This window comes from Eleutherodactylus coqui, chromosome 4, assembly GCF_035609145.1.
Source record: "Eleutherodactylus coqui strain aEleCoq1 chromosome 4, aEleCoq1.hap1, whole genome shotgun sequence".
In the NCBI taxonomy this organism is placed as follows: Eukaryota; Metazoa; Chordata; class Amphibia; order Anura; family Eleutherodactylidae; genus Eleutherodactylus; species Eleutherodactylus coqui.
Window position 1 is genome coordinate 244,539,386 of NC_089840.1, and position 19,994 is coordinate 244,559,379.

Genomic DNA, 19,994 nt, shown 5'->3' on the forward strand with positions numbered 1-19,994 from the left:
GTCCCAGATGTAAATAACAGCACAGTCCCCTTTAGCACAAACCATGCAGAAGTGCAACCCTCAGGGTGCTGACAGGCCAGTATTTTCCTGAGGTACAAAACCACTTGCTGCTTTGTTTTCAGCAAAGGCGATCAAAAGTCCACACTGGAGTTGTGTTCACTCCCCAGCTCTCTGACCCGGACTGCAGGGTATTGCAGTTTTATGTCCCAGTAACTAACTCAGTGTTTCCAGCTGAGCTCACTGTGACCCACAAGGAAGTTCTGGACTGGACTGCTATCTCGCCCAGGCTAAGTGTCTGTACGAGATATACATCCTGTCCAGCACTTTACCCTCCAACTGTCTTGTATATAATATATATATCACACACAAATGATAAGGGTTGCAACTTTCATCACATCATATATATATATATATATATATATATATATATATATATATATATATATATATATATATATATATATATATATAATGATGTGATGAAAGTTGCAACCCTTATCATTTGTGTGTGATATATATATTATATATATATATATGATTACAACTTATATCGCTTCACTGAGAGATGGCATCGTCATACTTGTATATCAGCAGCCAGAGAAGCCCACTTTCAAATGGCATCAAGACAGAGAAATACTCCAGGAGACTGGACAAGTAGAACGCCCTGTACTTGTCTGAATGGCTTCTGTCTTTGTTCTGCAAAGTAAAACTCTTAAAACATCTTGGCAAAAAAATGCATGTGTCCATTTCCAAGTCTTCATGGCAGAATTACATCATTTTCTATCATGAAACAGAAAAACCGATTGTGTGCAGTCTTTATCTAAAGCATACACAGCTGATCTTCCTTCCAGACTCACAATATCATGACTCTTTTATTGTGTATTAACTGACTCTTAAAACATGCACATCATCATTTTATTACCCAGCCATAAATACCTCCTTAACATGGACTTTAGCTCTCTGTCTAGGACAGAAAATAACTTTTTTTTTTTTTTTTTTTTTTTTTTTAAATCTTACAATCGGCATATTCTTAACAGGTTCCTGTGTATAGTAGTGCTGACAGCATGTTGCCCGCTCAGCTGATTGGGTGAGTTCTGAGCAGTGGACTCCAGGCAATCAACTATTGGTGACACATCCTGAGTATAGATAGTCAATTGTATTTGTGCCTGGAAACCCTTTTAACCTTCAGTAGAATACCATATATCCATTATTTTTATCAGAGTTTCAAGTATTGATAATGGTTTCCTTTTCTGTAGCTTCTGCCTAAAGAAGAAATGTATGTGCCCCCTATCGTCATCAAAGTGATTGATCATCGGCAATTTGGAAGAAAGCCAGTGGTGGGGCAATGTACAATCGACTTACTAGAGAAGTTCCGTTGTGATCCATATGCTGCAAGAATGGACGGTGCTGCTGAATCAAAAGGTACAATCATGTAGATTGTTTTGGATTTAAAGGAGTTTTAGGAGATAAATGGGTTAAAATAAAAAAAAAAATCAGCACTACTTGCCAGTTTAGAGCAGGAGCTCCGGTCCTAGAAGAGGCTGCAGTGGTAAGTTTCATTGTATGTATGACCGTTCGGCTAATCAAAGGCTTCAGCGGTGATGCTGCCATGAATGGCACGTGGTTACAGCTTGTTCCAGGACTGGGGCAGTGGCAATTTTGGCTTCTGGAATGAACTGATGGATATCTAACCAGTGAGTATGAAAAAAATCTTTTTTTAAGTTCATGTTCTTTTAACCCCTTCTCTGACGCTACAATTTTTTTCTTTACTCTTGGAAAATCCATCTAATTTATTTTTCAAAATTTGTAAAATTAAAAAATATATTAAAAATATTTCTATATTGCAGGGTCGGCCTCATGTTGAGTGTCTTTATTTTTTCCTTTTTAATGTCTAAGGTAGTGACCATCCTGTGTAATGTGGATGTTATTGAATTGTAAGGTTTTTGATTTCAGGTTCATCTAATATGACTGTCTAAAACGGAACCTGTCATGACCTTTGAGCCCCATAAACTGTCATGGGGCTTAATCGTCAAGGAACAGGGAGTTGTTTGATATTCAAAGGTCATGACAGGTTCCCTTTAAATGTAAGAAAACTAAATATGTGTAGGGAAATCCTGTTGTCTCTTCTCCACCCCCACCCCCCAATTTTACAAATATTGAATCTGGAGTCCCCCATTGCTACTCACCAGCACAATTGCCATGGAATGAGGTTTGTATGCAACTTTGGTCACTCAGTGTTATAAGTAACTCTCATAGAGTTTGTAAGGAGAAGTGGAGTGCATGCTTGACTGTCGTCTATACAAACTCTTCACCCCTGTGATTGTGCTAATGAGGAGGAAAGGGGTCTTAGGACTCCCATACTAATTTTATATTGTTGTGGGCCTCAAAAATCATATCTCCTAGCCTGTGAGTTTGGGACCTTTGTACTAGTGATTATTGCAGCATACATCGATCTAACATTTCTTGCCCATCAGATGGTTTCAGACTTCTGTACTTATGATAGATTGCGGGGGGGGTGGAGGCTTAACCAATCACTTAGTATGGAGGTCTCGAGTCCATGAGATGGGTGTGAAATGTTAGATTGCAGGGCAGGCCTAACCACTTGACCTGTGTATGGATGATAAATGTTTATTGCAGGAAATGCCCTTAAAATCCATCAGAAGAGCTTTACTAAATCCATTCTGGTGTCTTTCAGTTGCACTCCTGTCGTCTTTCTCTCCTCGTGATGTAATTATAGAAGTGGAAGATAGCAAACCATTGCTGGAAACTCAGGTAATATTTGCTCTGTTCAGCTTGTATGTGCTTTAGCTTTTGTTTGTGCATGACCTACATCAATGTTAGATATCTTATAAAATTAACTCTGCACTATGAGTGTTAGTGTCCGTTCCTGCACACTGAGCATCAGTTTCCCAATCGTCCGGATACACTAACCTGCCTCGTGTCTACCTGCGAAGTCCGTTAGTGCTAGAACTGTCCAAGTGTTGTAACTTCAGGACTGGCAGTCGTAGGTGAAAATCCAGCGTCTTTAATTAATAATGCATATAAGGTCTATGTTACCTTCACAGTTGTAGAACTTTGCCACTACCTTCCTTGACTCGCCCCTGTGTATTATTAATGGTCCCAACCAACCGCTAAAACAAAGCATTCAAGGTAACTCCTTGTACCATGAAAATACTTACCATCTTGCTGGCATTCTTCTACAGCAGCAGGACAAGTGGGATCTGTTTGACTTCAGAAAGGGCAGTCCAGAAGAGGTAGTAATGTATACAAGTGTCTGTCCGTCTGTCAGTCTGTCCTGTCACTGGGTTTAAAGGCTTGTCTGTGCATTCAGTTCCCATATAACCCATAATACATTTTAGTGCAGGCCGAACAGGGTTCAAGGGGGGCTCATATATCCAGCTTTAAGGAGGCTCCTTGAGGAGTACCAGAAAGGCTAGTACGTCTTCAAAGTCTGATGAGGAGCTCTGTATTTTTGTCTTGTTAGCCTGTGGCTGTCTGGTCATGATAGAACAGTAATCTGATGAAGATATATAGTAGCAACATCTGGAACTACCTGAGAAGTTAATGGGGTTTTTCACAACTTTTAAAATTGCTCCGTAACATTTCTGTTCTTCCTGGTTGCTGCTGACCAGGGTGGGTTACTGCTGCAGCCAATCAGTGATTGGCTGCAGCAGTCACATATCATGGTCAGCAGCAGCCTGGAAGAAGAGTGGCTGTGGAGCAATTTAAAGTTGTGGGAAAACTCTTTCAAAGTCTCTTGCAAGACCGAATTGCAAGCCAGTGTTTAAGAAGTGAGCCCCATGGAGCTGGTTATATAGGCTCCAAGGAAAAACGTGTAAGGCCTTAAACCTCGTGGGCTTTCTTTGCACGAAAAATCGGTCAGTTTTTCACGGATTGCAATCTCCCTTGCCCAAGATGGATAGAATTGCCCCCTGTAGTCTAGGAATGATTGTCACATACTTTTCCTACTGTATAGTGGGCAATATAGGGCCAATAAAGATTGAATTTGACCAGACCTTTGTCCCACAACATGGGCAGATTTTAACAAGTGCTTGCTCCTAAAATGTATTCGGCTTAGCTTCTGCATATGTGTTTGATCCATGAATGAGAAACGCATTCATGATGTGCCTATGCAGGTTGTAAGGTTTCTCCTCTTTCCAGTGATGGCTTTTTAATTGTTTAACCCAGTTTGTTTGACACTGACGTGTGCAATATGGCTGCCTTCTGTGGTAATAGTTCTGCCCCTCAGCGCTGCCCTGCGTTGGGGTAAATCTGGTTTAACTCTGTGCTGTTTCTAGTTTTCTGCATGCTTATCAATCTCAACTAATATTTCCACAGAGATTAAGAGCGATTATTAAATAAGATTGAAGAAATGTGTGTATTGTCTATTTTCATATTGTAATAGGAAAAAATGTAGATGAAAAAATAATTAAATGGTAACTTTGAATAAAATTTCTCTCATATAATGTTACAATTTTGTATTTTTAATATTTCCATAATTCGGTATATGACGTAATGTTGCACAACTTCGTGCCTCTGTAGGGTATTGGGAGCATATGGCGGCAAAGTTTGGCCCCATAAACTTGTATGGATACTGTTTTATGGCTCCTCTATAACTAGGAACTAGGAGTTTTGGGAAGCGCTGTTGCTCTGACTTAAAGGAGATGTCAAAGTATAATGCATTTTATATAATGCCCAACCATTTAAAAACAAAATCAGCAGTACTTGCCTCTCGTTTCCCAGAAAACGATACAGCTGCGCCGATGAAGATCCTGCTGTCGGCACAGACCGGAAATCAGGTGACTGCTCAGCCAGTAAGAAGCTGCGGCATCACGTTCCAAACTCCTGGCATCATGGCACTGAGGATGTGAGCACTGATGCTAGGAGTATGGGTTGTGACGACGCTGCAGCGGTCACCTGACTTTGACAGCAGGATCTAAACTGAAGTCACTCTAATGTTTCCTTGGGGAGAAAAGAGGTAGATACTGCTTAGCTTATGGATTTACACCGCTAGCCTTTTTATAAGGCTAGTTTAAATGGATTGGGCCCATACATGTAGTGGTCCAAGAGAAACCACATTGTGAACCAAAATCAGACCATTCTTGATCTTGGGACATATTTTGGTATTGCAGTTTACTGTATCTCTGTTTTTTGAAAGGGGTCTTCCAGCTCTAAATAATGAAACATTTTTAAGATGGGTCATGATTAGCTGATAATCATCAGTCCACTGCCTGGGAATTCTGCTGATCGCTTGTTCACTAAGTCACTGTGTATGGAGCTGGAAGCATGCAACTCCGTACACACTGCAGTGGTCCAGCACCTGTATTGCAGGCAGGCATGGTTCCAATTCACTTCCATGTAGAACCCTTCAGAGTTGCTATTAAATACCTATTATTTAGAAGTGGAAAACCCCTTTAAATCAATGGGGATTAGCTGCAATACCAGACAGAGCCCATGGGCATGAGTGGCGCTGTTTCATGGGGGTAAAAAAAAACCTTTTTCCCTGTCCTGTACAACCCCCTTTAAAGGGGTGGTTGTTCGGTTACTGGATAACAGTGCTCCTATTGCTCTATCTTTGGTAAAAAAAAGAGTAGTACTTACCCCTCCTATGCCATGGGGATGCAGAGTTGTAGCCTCCACCCTCCTGGTGTTTGTGGTAGATGTCGCTGGAAATCACCTGACTGCTGTGACCAATGAGAGGCTGCAGCATCACCACCTGTTCTCTTGACTCCAGAGCGCCATGATGCCAGGAGTGCCGACCGGTGATGCTGTAGCCTCTGACTGGATGCAGTGGACGGGCGGTTTCCAGAGACATCGTCTTCCACAAAACTGGGAGGATGGCGGGACTACAGTACTGGATGCATACAACAGGAGGTGCAAGTAGTACTTTTTGTGCTATATTCTTTATTCATTTTTTTTTTTTTAACACAGATGATGCTATTGAAGCAATCTTGTCCAGTAAACGGGCAACTATTTTCAGTCTTGGCATATGTCTATTGTGTATTGCATATTAAAATTATGAAGTTCTTATTTTAAATTGCTATTATGACTCATTAGTTTTTAAATGTCTTCGATGTGTTCTGAAATATTGAAATTCATGAGTTTATTGCATATAATTTCCAGCTGTTAAGCAGCATGTCAACCGCAGTCGGAAAAATGACCTCTCCAACCACAGTGCATGTATGTATGTCAGGAGAAAGATGCACTGATGGGTGATCTCCGGGTTCATGAGGACTACTGCTTGGGATTTTGCGGGGAAGAGATTTTGGAGTGCATTTATAAGAGATCAGATGTTTGTAATGGACTTAAACCAAGAACCAAAATACTTTCTTTCATCACAACATTGTAAGATGTCACATTCAGCCTAATCTCTCCAAAATCTCCACAATGGTTTCAATTAACTATATATCACTTTAAAAAAAAATTCTTGACTTTTTATATCTGTTGCCGCCCAGTGAGGGTCCTCCCTTGAACAGGATTTTGTGTTTTTCGTGTTAATTTAACACCACATGTGACATGCTGGCTGCCTACAGCCACAACTGGAGCTAAATGCATACCACTGTGCATTTAAAGGGGCTGTATCACATTTGCAAGTTATTCCCTATTCGTATATTGGGGTAGAACTCGTTAATCGGTGGGAATCCCAATGTTGTGACCCCCTCCTCATCTTGAATGTTGCCTCCCTGCAGTGAGGAGGCGACTGAATAGAGCGCTGGTCATGCAAGTTCTGTACATTGGTACTACAGGCTGAGTCCCATTCACTTCAATAAGACTTGGCTTGCAGTACCAACCGGGGACACTGAGCAATGTCCGGAGCTGTTTGCTTCATGCAGAAAATCGGCTAAAAGTGAGACAACCCCCTTTTAAACGGCAATGAGGTTTGGAAGGAAAACCTGATATGCATTCTCTCTTTGAGGTCAAGTTGGTATTACTTGAATAGAACTTCTTGTTACTGGTAAAGCATATCTCATATGTACAGTGTAATGATTTTGGCACTAGCCATAGCAGGCAAGATTTTTTTTTTTTAAAGTGATATGAGATTCTTTTGTAATTTTTGGCACTTTGTGAGTATTTCACATTTTCTGTTCTTTATAATTGGGTTGTTTTTGGTTATTTTTTTTCTTGGTTCTAAAGGAAAAGGAATTTTTCAAATTTTCATAATGCAAGTTTATTATATACAAAATGCAAATGCTGAATGAAATCTACATAAAAATCGGCTGCTTTTATATATCATTGGTGTATGAAAGGGGAATCCTGATTTGATCTGGTTCTGATTTAGCATTTTTAGTATGTAATAAACTGGGAACTCTAAAAATTCCAAATCTGTGTTAACTTGGTGACATTGACTCTTCTTGCCAAATACATATGTTAAACATGAGCTCTGTTGCCTCAACTGTTTTCTAATGTGCTCTTATTTTATTCTTTTTCCCTCCTTGCTGACTGATCTTAAATAAGCTTAAAGAAAAGGTAAGAATTTCTTTTATTGTACAGCATAAGTTAAAAAAATAATAATAAAAAGTTCTGTGATATCCAAGATCTCTGTGAAGGAGGCCATGAGAGCTTCGATAGGAGATACAAATATAAAGGTTTTAATCCAGCTTTCATAGAAGTCCATGGGAAAGCCTGTGCAACATGCACCAAAGATGGGTCAGGTCTAGAGATGAGCGAGCATACTCGCTAAGGGCAATTGCTCGAGTGAGCATTGCCCTTAGCGAGTACCTGCCTGCTCGAGAGAAAAGGTTCGGTTGCCGGCGCGGGGGAGCGGTTAGTTGCGGCAGTCAGCGGGGGGGAGGGAGAGAGATCTCCACTCCGTTCCTCCTCTCTCTCCCCCGCAGCTCCCTGCCCGCCGCCGGCACCCGAACCTTTTCTCTCGAGCGGGCAGGTACTCGCTAAGGGCAATGCTCGCTCGAACAATTTCCCTTAGCGAGTATGCTTGCTCATCACTAGTCAGGTCCTATCTCTTCACCCAGCACGCACCTTAGATGCATGATCTATCTTTTGTGGGTGCCAGCATTTTGCGCGTCTAAAAATTGTATATTTGAACGCTACAATGAGATACCATTGGTTCTAATAGACGCAGTCTATTTGCGTGGCCATTCGTAAGCGGAAAAAAAAATGCTCGTCTGAACAAGGCCCAATGCTGTGTATCTGCAGCCCTTACATAGAATAGTGTGTCTCCATGGTTACATACTACAACCGCATGCTATGTAGTCTGTGCTAATCTACTAAATGTAAGACTGTTCAAAGTAAGGGAAAAATGGATGTTACAAAGAAGCAAAATCCAACTACAACAGGCTTTGTCGTCTGTAATCATGGAAACTCATAGGTTTGCATAGGAGCTGTATACATAAAACGGCGGGAGTTTTTTAATCAAATGCATTTTAAAATTAGAAAACGACAAAACCATTGCAAAGGTGGGCATATCATTAACGTTCTAATTTGTGTAGTAAATCTTAGTAAACATAGAATTCATCACCATAGAAGGATATATTATATTTGTTTAATCATTGGGGCATCTATGACTACCTTATTTCAAAAACAATGGGCAAGCTTATGCTTTTATGACGCTTGGGTACAATGATCATGATTCAAATTGGCCACAGAGATATTGTCTTTGTCTCGGGATGTAAAAAATAATATAGTGCAGTTAAAGCCTAAAAAAAGTTGCAAAACTAATAATTTTTGCTTGATAATTAAATAAAAAGGTTGTATTTCATCTACCAAGTAAGGGGCCGTTCACATTAGAAATCTCATCTCGTACATGTTAAACTACATGAAAAAAAACATGTTTTCCAGCAACTCGGGGAATATAAAAGGATTTATTTCAGCATTCCAGTAAAATCCTACATTTAAAAAATCCAGCATGAATATTTAAAATGCCTACATGTTTCAAGCAGAATCTTTTTGCCCATGTCTAAGAGCTTCTGCCTGAAACTTATAAGCCTTTAAAATACTCACGCTAAGTTTGTTTGCTTTTTTTTTTTTTTTTTAATTCATGCTTTTAATAGAATGCTCAAAGAAATCCATTTATACTGCCCGAGCTGCTGAAAAACGTCATTTATTTTTTTTCATTTTTGCTAGCAGTTCTTCTGTTTTCATGCACTGGGTGGGGTAGGAATAGCAAGGCTGTGTGAGCTGACGATTTCTCAAGTGTGTTACATAATATAAATTTGTATACTATTTTTTTATCTTTATTTTTTTTAACGTATGCATTAAACCAGTGTTTTTCAACTCCAGTCCTCAGTGATCCCCAACAGGTCATGTTTTCAGGATTTCCTCAGTATTGCACAGGTGATATATTTATCAGTGTCTGAGACATTGCCACAGGTGTTCTTACTATAGGATATCCTGGACAGATAACCTGTTGGGGGTCCCGGAGGACTAGAGTGAAGAAACACTGCATTAGGTTGGAATCAGACGAACATATATCGGCTGGGTTTTAACACCCAGCCGATATACGTGGTCTCTCTCTGCAGGGGGGGAGGCTAAAAAAAGTCGGGAGCAATGCTCTGAGCTCCCGCCCCGTCTCTGCCTCCTCTCCGCCTCCTCTCCGCCCCTCTGCACTATTTGCAATAGGGAGAGGCGGGGCAGGGCGGGGCTAATTCTTGGAACTTAGCCCCAGCCCCATCCCGCCTCCTCCCAGAGGGGCAGAGAGGGGGCGGAAGCTCAGTTCCTGCTCCTGGCTCTTCCATCCTCCCCCCCCCCCCCCCCCGCAGATGAGGACACCGTATATCGGCAATAGCGTGAAAATCGAGCCAATATACGGTCGTCTGAATCCACCCTTAAACAGACATTTTCTATAGGTTTGTGTCCGTTTTTACATTAAAAATTGTGTTTTTGTGTTTGTTTTTTTTTTTTATTGCAAGCTTTATTTGCCTACTAAATTTTTATTTATTTTTTTTTTTTTCTTAAGGCATTTGATAACTAAAACATGTCAAATGTATGAAAACATACAGCTAAATGTTTCTATTGACTGAAGCATTAAATATACATTTAGTACGTTATACTATTAATCCTCCTACGTACAAAAATGTTCACAAACCTATAAAATCAAACCTAGTCAGAAGTATGCATTTTTGAACAATGTTTGACTCCTTCTAGGTTATGGGTATAAGCAACTATGCAATTTTTTAAATGTATTTATTTTTAGTCTAAAAATGCATACGATTCTCGGATGCTTAAGTATAAATGGCCCCTAAATGAAGATGTAGTTATAAGTCTCTATTCATACTGCTGGTCCATCCTTAAAGTAGCCATAATCTGTATAATGGATTCATTATGAAATGGATCCCATGGACTTCTAATGGGGTTCGTCAGATTTTAAGCAATCTTTGACCAGAAGAATAGCGGTACAGACTAAGCACCAGACTAAAATGGAAAAGCCTCCAATGTAATCCTTAGGACTCCTATGGCAGCATTTGCCCTACAGTAGTTCCAAGTAACAAGCTTCATGTCATTTCTGAGTAGGCAACAAGAACCTACAATTCTGCAAACCAGAGAAGCCTTTTTCCCAAGGGATCTGGTTAAGCGTTCTCCTGATATTCATGTGGAGGGAACCCAATCTGACTTGTATATGCAGTGGTTTCATATCTGGCAGACGTGCAGTACTGCGGGCCTGATATAATTTTCTAGTGTTTGCTCAGTAATGCTTAATGATACCCGATCCCGCGTAAAACAGATTTCAAATGGCTTTGATTGAGAGAAGGGAATTATGGTGGAAGAAAGGCCAAGTTTATTCTTATCTTCTGGTAATGCCTGTATTTTCCTGGCTGATTAAACCTATGAGTAAATATATCAATTCTCTAAACTTGTTATGGAAGGGAATTCCTTCAGATGGTCATAATGTCGTCTTGAATAAAAAAATGTTTTTTCTGTTTGTTTTTTTTGTAATGTATTTGGAATGTGTTTTCTGATAATTATGTTGAAGCTGTTTTATTTTTGTAGGGTTTGCAGTAATCTAGAATAAAAAATTTTTTTTTTTTTTTTTTAAAGACTGCAGTATTTCTTTTGACCAGTAGGTGGCAAACTACCCTCTCTATATTTTTGACTATTCTAGGGACTGATTCACACATACCTGTCCCCTTTCACACTATATTCTGCATGTAGCTGGCACAAAATCAAGAGCTTATAGCAGACTTTATTAGTTACTAGGTTATACAGGATGTAGTCAAATATGGATCCAGTGCCATATCTCACTACTGGTCTCCTATATTGAAATAACAATGGCATACTTCAATAGGAAGACATAGATGCGCTACATGATGGTATGGCACATGGGCCCTTCGGAGTCCTGGGAGACAGATTTTAATTTTGTCGTGTACCCTGTAAGAAATGGTAAAACCTAATTGCAAAGTTTGAAAAGTAGCATGTGAGAAGCAGAAATCCGCTTACTGCATCTAAGTGCCGTGGAACCACTGCTAAGATGGAAGTCATAACACTGCTAAGATGGAAGTCATAGCAGCGGTACCACCGTACTTAGAGATGTGGTTAGTTGACCCTAAAAATAAATGTCCATTTACACAGAATGATCGCTCAAAAGATAACCTGAACGGCCGTTTTGAACTATCATTTTGCATAAACTACTAAGTAGCTACTCAGCTACTTAGGCTTCATTTACACGCTAATAAGAGACTTTCGCTGAATGCAGATAACAGCTTGAGGCCTGTTATCTGCATTCAGCTCCATTCACCTCCATGGAGAGGGTCTGCAGCTGAAAGAATACTACCAGTGCTACCTGCGGAGAACTCTGTGTGCGGTCTGATAAGGCCACAGGATTATTTTCAAGCTGGCTTGATGTGAGGCAAAAAACGAATAGTGCACGGATGTAAGTTTTCCCTGCCACACGGATCGCAAGTGTGGGAAAGCACCCGCAGCGTGCTCCATTTTGTGCGGGCTTCCCGCGGCTTCTATTGAAACCTATATAAGTCGTCCGGTCCTGCTGCACACTTGCAGCCGTCACTGCGTCCGTGCCGTGGAAAAGCGGGAGTTAAAAAAATAAAATAAAAAAAAAAAAAAAAAAGCGTGCACGGCACATTTGTGCACAACGCTACTGTCTTGCCGGGTGGAAAAAAATAGATTCAGCTGCGGCAGACAGGATCCCGCAGCGTCCGGACAGGTAAGTATCAGCTATTTTTTGGCCTCCTGTCTGCGGGAAAGGAGGGACTCGCTGCAGGATTCTGCATGGGGAATCCATGCGGGCCCGAATTTCCCCTTGGACATGAGGCCATAGGCAGCCTGTTTTGTGTCTTGCTTGTGCAGTAACCAGCAAGATAGCAACATACTCATACCAGAACACAGCGGTACATGAATGCAGCAGCAGAACCAAGCAATTGTGTTGCGGGGCACCGATGGGCTAATAGCAGCACCTCTGTGCATCAAAGGAGTGGAGTCTGAGCCAGGAGGAGGGTGAATCATGTGGTTCCCAAAATGCTGCTGCATGGAGGATGGTCATCAGCCCGGCAGACCTAAGGAGGCAGGAATAGCTAGGTGATCACCCCTAGTGTCCCACTACAAGTTAGTAGACTGTGCCCTGTGTGACTGCGTAGGCCAGCCATAGTCCCAATAATTGTTACAGAAGTAGTAGACATGAGGGTGAAGCCAGTTAATATTATGTATCTTAACAGTAGAACGGTTCCTCAGTAATTGAGAAGAAATCTTGATCTGACTGATTTACCCATTGTAACTATAGATATTGATGCACTTATCAACTTTGACAATCTTGTGGTTTATGCAGGTTTACCTTGCACCACCAGCAAATGATTTAAACTGCATTTTGCATTATGTCCAAAAGGTGGCGATCTTGACCCCAGCTACTGTAACATCTCTATGTATGAGTTCTATATGCAGCAATAGCTGGACATGCAATACATCTTAACTATTTGCGTTTCCTCAACAGGAAGAAGAAATTGTCGATTGGTGGAGTAAATATTATTCCTCAGTTGGACAACCTGAGAAGTGCGGCCAATATTTGCAGAAAGGTTATGATACCCTAAAGGTATTAATCCCATCCATTTACTTGTCCATTTAAGTAATATACTCTGCCTTTTCCTAAACATGAATACATTTAGGCGTCAGTAACTACCGTTGTTTTGAAGGACATAGAAAGGGGTTCTTTACTGTAAGAGCAGTGAGACTATAGAACGCTCTGCCTGAGGACGTGCTGATGGGGACCTCGATAAAACAGTACAAGAGGGGCCTGGATGTCTTTCTTGAGTGTAACAATATTACTTGTTATAGTTACTGATTACTTCAGAAGGGTCGGTGATCTGGGGATTATTCTGATTGCCAGATTGGAGTCAAGAAGGAATTCCCCCCCCCCCTTTTTTTTTTTTTAAATAAAGAAAATTGGCTTCTACCTCCTTTTTTAATTTTTTTGCCTTCCTCTGGATAAACATTAGGGGGTAATAGGCTGAAATGGCTGGACGTATATTTAAATTTGTTTGACCATTTAGTAACATTGTATGTTAGGTCTTTTTTTTTTTTGGCCTAAGTGGCTAATGGAGTATGTTGGTATATTGACATCCCTTGTTAATGTAACGCTTGCCTTCTTTGCATAACAGGTGTATGACTGCGATCTGGAGGACGTTCCGGAGTTTTGTGGTCTGGTAGATTTTTGTGAAACCTTTAAGCTATACAGAGGAAAATCTGAAGATAGTGAGGATCCTTCTGTAGTCGGAGAGTTTAAGGTAAGACGTTTCTCAACCGTGTTCTGCTTCTATAAATGTGACCTTATTAGATCTCTGTACGTGTCACTGATTGGCAACATCCTCTGTTACGAAGCATTAGTCCAAGTGCTGTTAAGTATAAAGCATCTAAAGAGTTATTACTAACAGAGCTTTAAAGTCAGCACTCTATTTGTCGCAGCCGCTGCATCATGAACCATGTGATCACTGTGAAGCTTATGATCTAAGCCGTCTCCTTACAGGGGTTTTCCCACAACACAAAATTGCTTCACAGCTTCTCTGTCCTTCCTGGTTGTTGCTGACCAGGACCTGTAACTGCTGCAGCCTATAGGGGGTCACTGCTTTGGCCAGTGATTGGCTGCAGCAGTCATTTTAAGTAATGCTGACAACCCCCTTTCAGACTCTATTGGCACAGTCTCCAGTATGCAGCAGAGAGGTAGAGGCCCTTCCTCTTCAATGTGCAGCGTCGTACTGGGGTTCATTTAGGTTTCCAGAGAAAATGATTCTAAAGGCTCATCCAGAACATGTATATATCCACTTATATATGCGTTGTTTTTATTACTTTACACAAAAGGGTATATATCACGAAGGTCATCAATTGATGCTGGTGTGATAACCCTTTGCAATCCAATTTTGGGTTTAGGGTTTCCTAGGGGGTTCTCTTTCTGCTATTATACAATAGCACCATCTGCTGGCTAGAGCCAGTACTAAGGTATGGGACATGCTGGAGAGGCCCCTAACAGACCGGCCAGTAATATACAGTAAGGATATCCTGCAGGACATCTTCCGACATCGGAGCTGTATGGCCTTCAATCAGAATATCTGAAGATGTCAGGATTAGAAAGGGTTAATGATCCCATAACAAGTAGACCCTAGTGGTAAATTATTGGCTCCATATGGGATTGTCTTCTGGTGGAAGCTTGGGACTCAATCAATTTAATTTATATAGCACCTGCATATTCCACGGCACTTTGCATCATTCGTATTATAGGTTCTCTCCCCGCTGGGGCTCACTTTTTTTTTTTTTCTTTTTATAAATACACATGTTTTTGGAGCGTGGGAGATGTTGTCATTAGTCAGATTTGAACCTTGGACCCCAGCACCGCAAGTCAACAGTGCACTGGGCCACCATGCAGCCCAATTATCGATGAACTGTTTTTTGTTTTGTTTTTTTAAATACTCAATAAAACTCATACAAAAAACAATAAAATTGGGTCCAAAATACCAACTAGTAGTGCAGTAAGGGTAGATGCATGTGCCTTAGACTGGTGGCAGAAAATAAGGGAAAGGGAGTCCTAACACTGTCCCTACCGCAAACCCTAAACACTAAAATCAATACAAAGCACCCACACTGAGAAGGGTGATCCTGTCCTGGAAACTCCCTTTAACTCTCCCTCATGGTTCCCAAAGCTGGCATTTCCTCGGTGGATGTGGGTTCACCAGAGAGAGAAATGGATCAAACTTGGTGTATTTTCACTTGCATGGATTTTTAAAATGGCATGAGTTAAAGACTATATAACAGAGCACAAGCCGCCAATATATGTAGGGAACGGATGCAACCAGAACCAGGTCTGCAGTTGGATCACACTCTGACCACACACCAATGCAGTTGATGTCCAATCTTTGGAACCCATCAGTGTGTGAGGCGGGATCTACTGGAGGATTTTCTAGTATGTAGAGCAAAACCTGATCGAGCGTTCTAGATAAAACAATCCAGGCTTTGACAAATCCTTAAAATCGACTTGAACATCCAGCCCCCCTTCAGTCTGACAGGTCTGATCAGTGTGTATATTTAGACAAAAAACATTGTCAATGAGTTAGAAATATCAAGTTATGTTTTGGCTTTTGATATCAGTCACACCGTGACTTTGCAGGTAGTTGTGTTTTGTATATACTATATCAAACTGGCAATCAGATTCACATGTATACTAGGCCCTTTTCTCCATTCCTTGTCTCATGTTTACATGTAAATTGTGTTTTTTGTTTTTTTAATATAATTTCTAATATTTTCAAATAATTAATTTGATTCCTTTTCTAGGGATCTTTCCGTGTATACCCTCTCTCGGATGACCCGGGCATTCAAGCCCCTCCTCGACAATTCCGGGAGCTTCCAGACAGTGGACCGCAGGAATGCATAGTTCGTATCTATATAATCAGGGGAATAGATCTACAACCGAAGGATAGTAATGGGCTGGTGAGTGCTCCTGTGTTTCCATGTTTGGGGGTCTCTGATGTCCACTGCTTTCTTATAATGTACATTCTGATATTTGGTTATATCTTGTTGTGTTTTGCTTCTAGTGTGATCCTTACATCAAAATCACTTTAAGTAAGAAAGTCATTGAAGACCGGGATAACTACATAGCCAACACTCTAAATCCCGTCTTCGGAAGGTATGTCCTATGATGTACAGGTCTTCGTGTGGCCTCTCGAGGTTATTGGAGAGAAGTCTGCATGGTTTTCATCTGCAAGTTTTACGTCCAGTAGATAATCTGTTAGAATCTTGACATAAAACGGGCTATTGATGGTATATTGCTGTTTTCTATGAAGAAATATTTTGAAGGTCTCCTTCATAGTTACCTCCATCTAGGACCAATAACCACAGGTGGATTTGAATTGTGGAAGATCCGCAGTTCAAGCCGCCCATAGGGAACCATGGGTGTCCACACTCGAATTTACACATGCGGATTTGTTTTCTGTATTTCGCATGCGGAAAACAAATCGTAGCGTGCTCCATTTCTAGTGTGGATTCTGTGCGGACGGCTTCCATTGAAGCCAATCAGAGCCCTCTGATCCGTGGCCTGTCTGCAGATTCACAGGAAAGCAGGAGTTCAATTAAGAAAAACAGTACTGTGCATATTCGCCGGCCCTTCCGCACACATTTGCAGTACCGAGAAAAGCAGACCTGGACAGGTACGTGCGGTTGCCGGCGACTGGCAGGGTCTGATTCCACTGCGGGCTCCTGCATGTGGAATCCAACGCGCCTGTGGACATGAGGCCTTAATGTATAGTTTAGTTATCTCTCTTCACATTTTCAGTCTGTGATCCCACAGACAAGAACAACCACTGCTGCCTGATACTGGGGTGTGTAGCAGCGGTTGCCAAAAATGACACCCAATCTAACACTACAGCAACAAACACCCATTTCGACGCTTACACAATTTGTATCGGAAATTAAATGTATAACTCTTATGCATACTAGTTGCGTAAAAATTCAAGGTTCTTGGCACATATTTTGATCAAAATGTGGGCCCATCAATCCCTTCCAGGCGACCATTGATTTCGGATGGTTTCTAACTCTTAACAGACGCCTCTGTACGCATAAGCCTCGCAATAGATTCAGGGAATGTAAGCTACTAGGCTATATGGTCTAATTAAAAGGCATGAGACACATGGGTGGATGGAGAGAACGACAAAAGGGAAGGCAGCCATTCTTCTGCAAATGCAATAAAAAAAACTGCACTTCAAAAAAATTAAATGTGAAGGTGCACATAAACCATGGCTGCATCCAATACAGTAACAAACACATGCTTAGCACTCGTACACATTTAGTATCTGAGTAAAATTGCATAACTGCTATCTTTACCCCTTAAAGATGCGGTTCCCATCTAACATTGCATTCTGCTTGCAGTTATTGGCCGACCCTGCGCTGCACACAGACTTCTGGTTCTTCCCGCACTCCACACATAATACTACTAATGCTGACAACTCTCTGCTTTTTTTCTTTTTTTTTCCCCCTTCCTCTTGTATTTGGACACAAATTTGCCCCGAGTTTAAGGTTTAGCTGCCCATTTGGCAACAGGTGTCCCAATGGGGCGGTGTTCGCTTAAACTTGTAGAAAACTCTCCTGTTTCATCCATTTTTTTAAATTTTTTTATTTTTTTTTCCTTGTTAAGAATCTCCTAATTTAAGTGGCTTTATTAAGAAACTAGTGTATGAATCTTAAAGGAGTTGGTCTTGGGGTCTAGAAAATAAAGCTAAGAGCAGGAAATGTTATAGCAGAGCATTAGTTTATAATTTTATAAGATCCCAGGATGCTCCAGCTCCCATGATCCCTGCCAGGCCTTTATTTTCCTGAAGCAGTAACATGCTGTGTATATATACTTGAACGCTGTCTGCTGCAGCCAATAGCTGGTCTTATCCATCTCGTGTTATGCATGCTAGCATCAGCACTGAGGCCAGTGACTGGACAGAGCAGTCACATGGATGTACGACACATCACAGTTGCAGGAAACTAAAGACAGCCATGACAGAGCTATAGCACTGTAGGATTTAAAGGGGTTGTCCCGTAAATAAAAATACCCAAATCCAATACAGATCCATCGTCATTTATGTCCCAGTTCTTCCAACAGGTCATGTGATACATAGATCCCCCCCCCCCCCCCTCCTGCATATCCACCCCCTTCCCTATCTTATGTGGCCTGGTGTTAGAACCAGGCCAAAAGTAGAGGTCCCGGTACGGCTGGACTAGAACTCTACTTCGGTACGTTTATTTCCCAGGGCAACCTCTTCAACAAGTGAGTAATAGTTGTTTTTCCAAACATTTCCTGCTCTTGGCTTTATTTGTTAAACTCCCAGATGACCCCTTTAATAACACACTATTCTATATCTTCTAATTATAATCAAAGTTACTAACTCTTTTTCTAAAAATCAGGAGCAGACATTAGTCATTAAAACCTCCTGGCGGCCAGCACAGCACTACTCAATATCCGTATTGTTACGTTTGCCATTCCCCACCTATTTACCATATTTTTTTGCCTGTTTATACTCTTGGATCACATAGTAAACTTGGCATTTGGCTGAAGAGCAGATCTTAAATCTAGAAGCTTTATGAGCAGAAAACCCAATCTCTGATCTAAATCTATTCTTGGTCTTGGAAACCCCTTTCAGCCTGCGTGACTCAAACATGTTTTCTTTAATTAACACTTTCTAATCCTTGTCCATGCAGAATGTATGAACTTAGCTGCTTCTTACCTCAAGAGAAAGATCTGAAGATTTCCGTGTACGACTATGACGCTCTGACACGAGATGAAAAAGTAGGAGAAACCACAATAGACTTGGAAAACAGATTCCTCTCTCGATTTGGAAGCCATTGTGGGTTGCCACAGTCCTACTGTGTGTAAGTCTAAATCATTTCATGTTGGCCTATCCTCGCTTATTTCTGGCCACGGATGCGTTCATGCAGGGACTAGCCGTTAGAGTTCACAATAATTAGTAATATAGTTTGGATTATGATTAAGCTTTGTAACATCTCAAGAGGGTTCCCTCTCCTCACAAAGCACAGGAGCTGTGGGAGCCGCGGGAAGAGATTATACTTTGGGGACAGCCGATAGGGGATCCTGGAGGGCCAAGAGATTACATCTTGGGAGGAGTGTGATTTAATGCCTAATGTTGAGTTGTTAGTATCGGGAGAGTGATACTTTGGTGGTGGTGGGTTGCTGGAGGGAGAGATTATGACTAAAAGGATATTACACCTGTAGACTTGGAATAGTTCAACAGTGGCATATTGGCGAACGATAAGGTGTCTACTTCATGGCTATTGTGATCTCCATGAGAAGTGGTTAAGAACATTGGAAATTTTGTTCTTTTTGTTACAGATCAGGGATAAATCAGTGGAGGGATCAGCTGAAACCCTCTCAGATCTTACAGAATGTTGCCCGATTAAAAGCGGTTCCTCCTCCTGTGTATTTAGATAATGGAACAAAAGCCACCTTTGCGGGTCGGGAGTATTCACTGGAAGACCTTGGTGAGTCACATGATATGGAGTCCAGTGCTTAGTATCGTAGAGTTATTACTCAAGTTTATTATAATATGGTTATGTCAACATATATTCCTACATTCATTTAATGAAGAATTTCTCCAAGATTTTTGGGGCTCAAGTGTCTATATTTATCTAAAACTACAGAAGTAAAACCATTTTTTTTTGTCTTTTTTTTTAAAAGTCAGAGTATATGGTGGAATTTATTTTTTTTTACTTACAATTCCTAAGACATAAACCCTAATGCATACATACCCCAAACTGCATTGCTAGAAAGTGCAATGCCAAAAAAAATTAGTTGCGTCAATACAAAAATGTTAAAACCTCTACAATGGCAAAAAAACTAGGTAGTCCTGAAGCCTAAAACTAGCTGTAGTTCTTTAGTAGGTGTGACAGCACTTTAAACCTTTCATGACAAAGGGTTATTGATTCTCGTGTTTCCAGGTCACATTCTGCAGTTCCCACATTCAAAAAGTCAAACTTTTTTATTTTCTATATTTTATTGGGCTCCTTTTTTTGCTGGGTGACCTGTAGCTTATTTGTACCATTTTTGGAGT

The 19,994-nt window shown here is 40.9% G+C and overlaps 1 protein-coding gene across 7 annotated transcripts in view; it reads left to right on the forward strand.

Moving 5' to 3' along the window:
• MYOF (myoferlin) overlaps positions 1-19,994 on the forward strand; it is a 134,426-nt gene that overhangs the window by 101,197 nt on the left and 13,235 nt on the right. For 2 of the 7 annotated variants that reach the window (XM_066600980.1, XM_066600982.1), the window contains 10 exons: positions 1,257-1,422; positions 2,696-2,772; positions 3,204-3,254; positions 7,456-7,467; positions 12,896-12,994; positions 13,560-13,685; positions 15,721-15,876; positions 15,981-16,072; positions 18,628-18,798; positions 19,277-19,425. In XM_066600980.1, coding sequence (XP_066457077.1) covers positions 1,257-1,422; positions 2,696-2,772; positions 3,204-3,254; positions 7,456-7,467; positions 12,896-12,994; positions 13,560-13,685; positions 15,721-15,876; positions 15,981-16,072; positions 18,628-18,798; positions 19,277-19,425 — 1,099 coding nt within the window. The remainder of the gene's footprint in view (positions 1-1,256; positions 1,423-2,695; positions 2,773-3,203; positions 3,255-7,455; positions 7,468-12,895; positions 12,995-13,559; positions 13,686-15,720; positions 15,877-15,980; positions 16,073-18,627; positions 18,799-19,276; positions 19,426-19,994) is intronic. The other 5 variants (XM_066600983.1, XM_066600985.1, XM_066600984.1 and 2 more) reach the window with 3 other exon arrangements.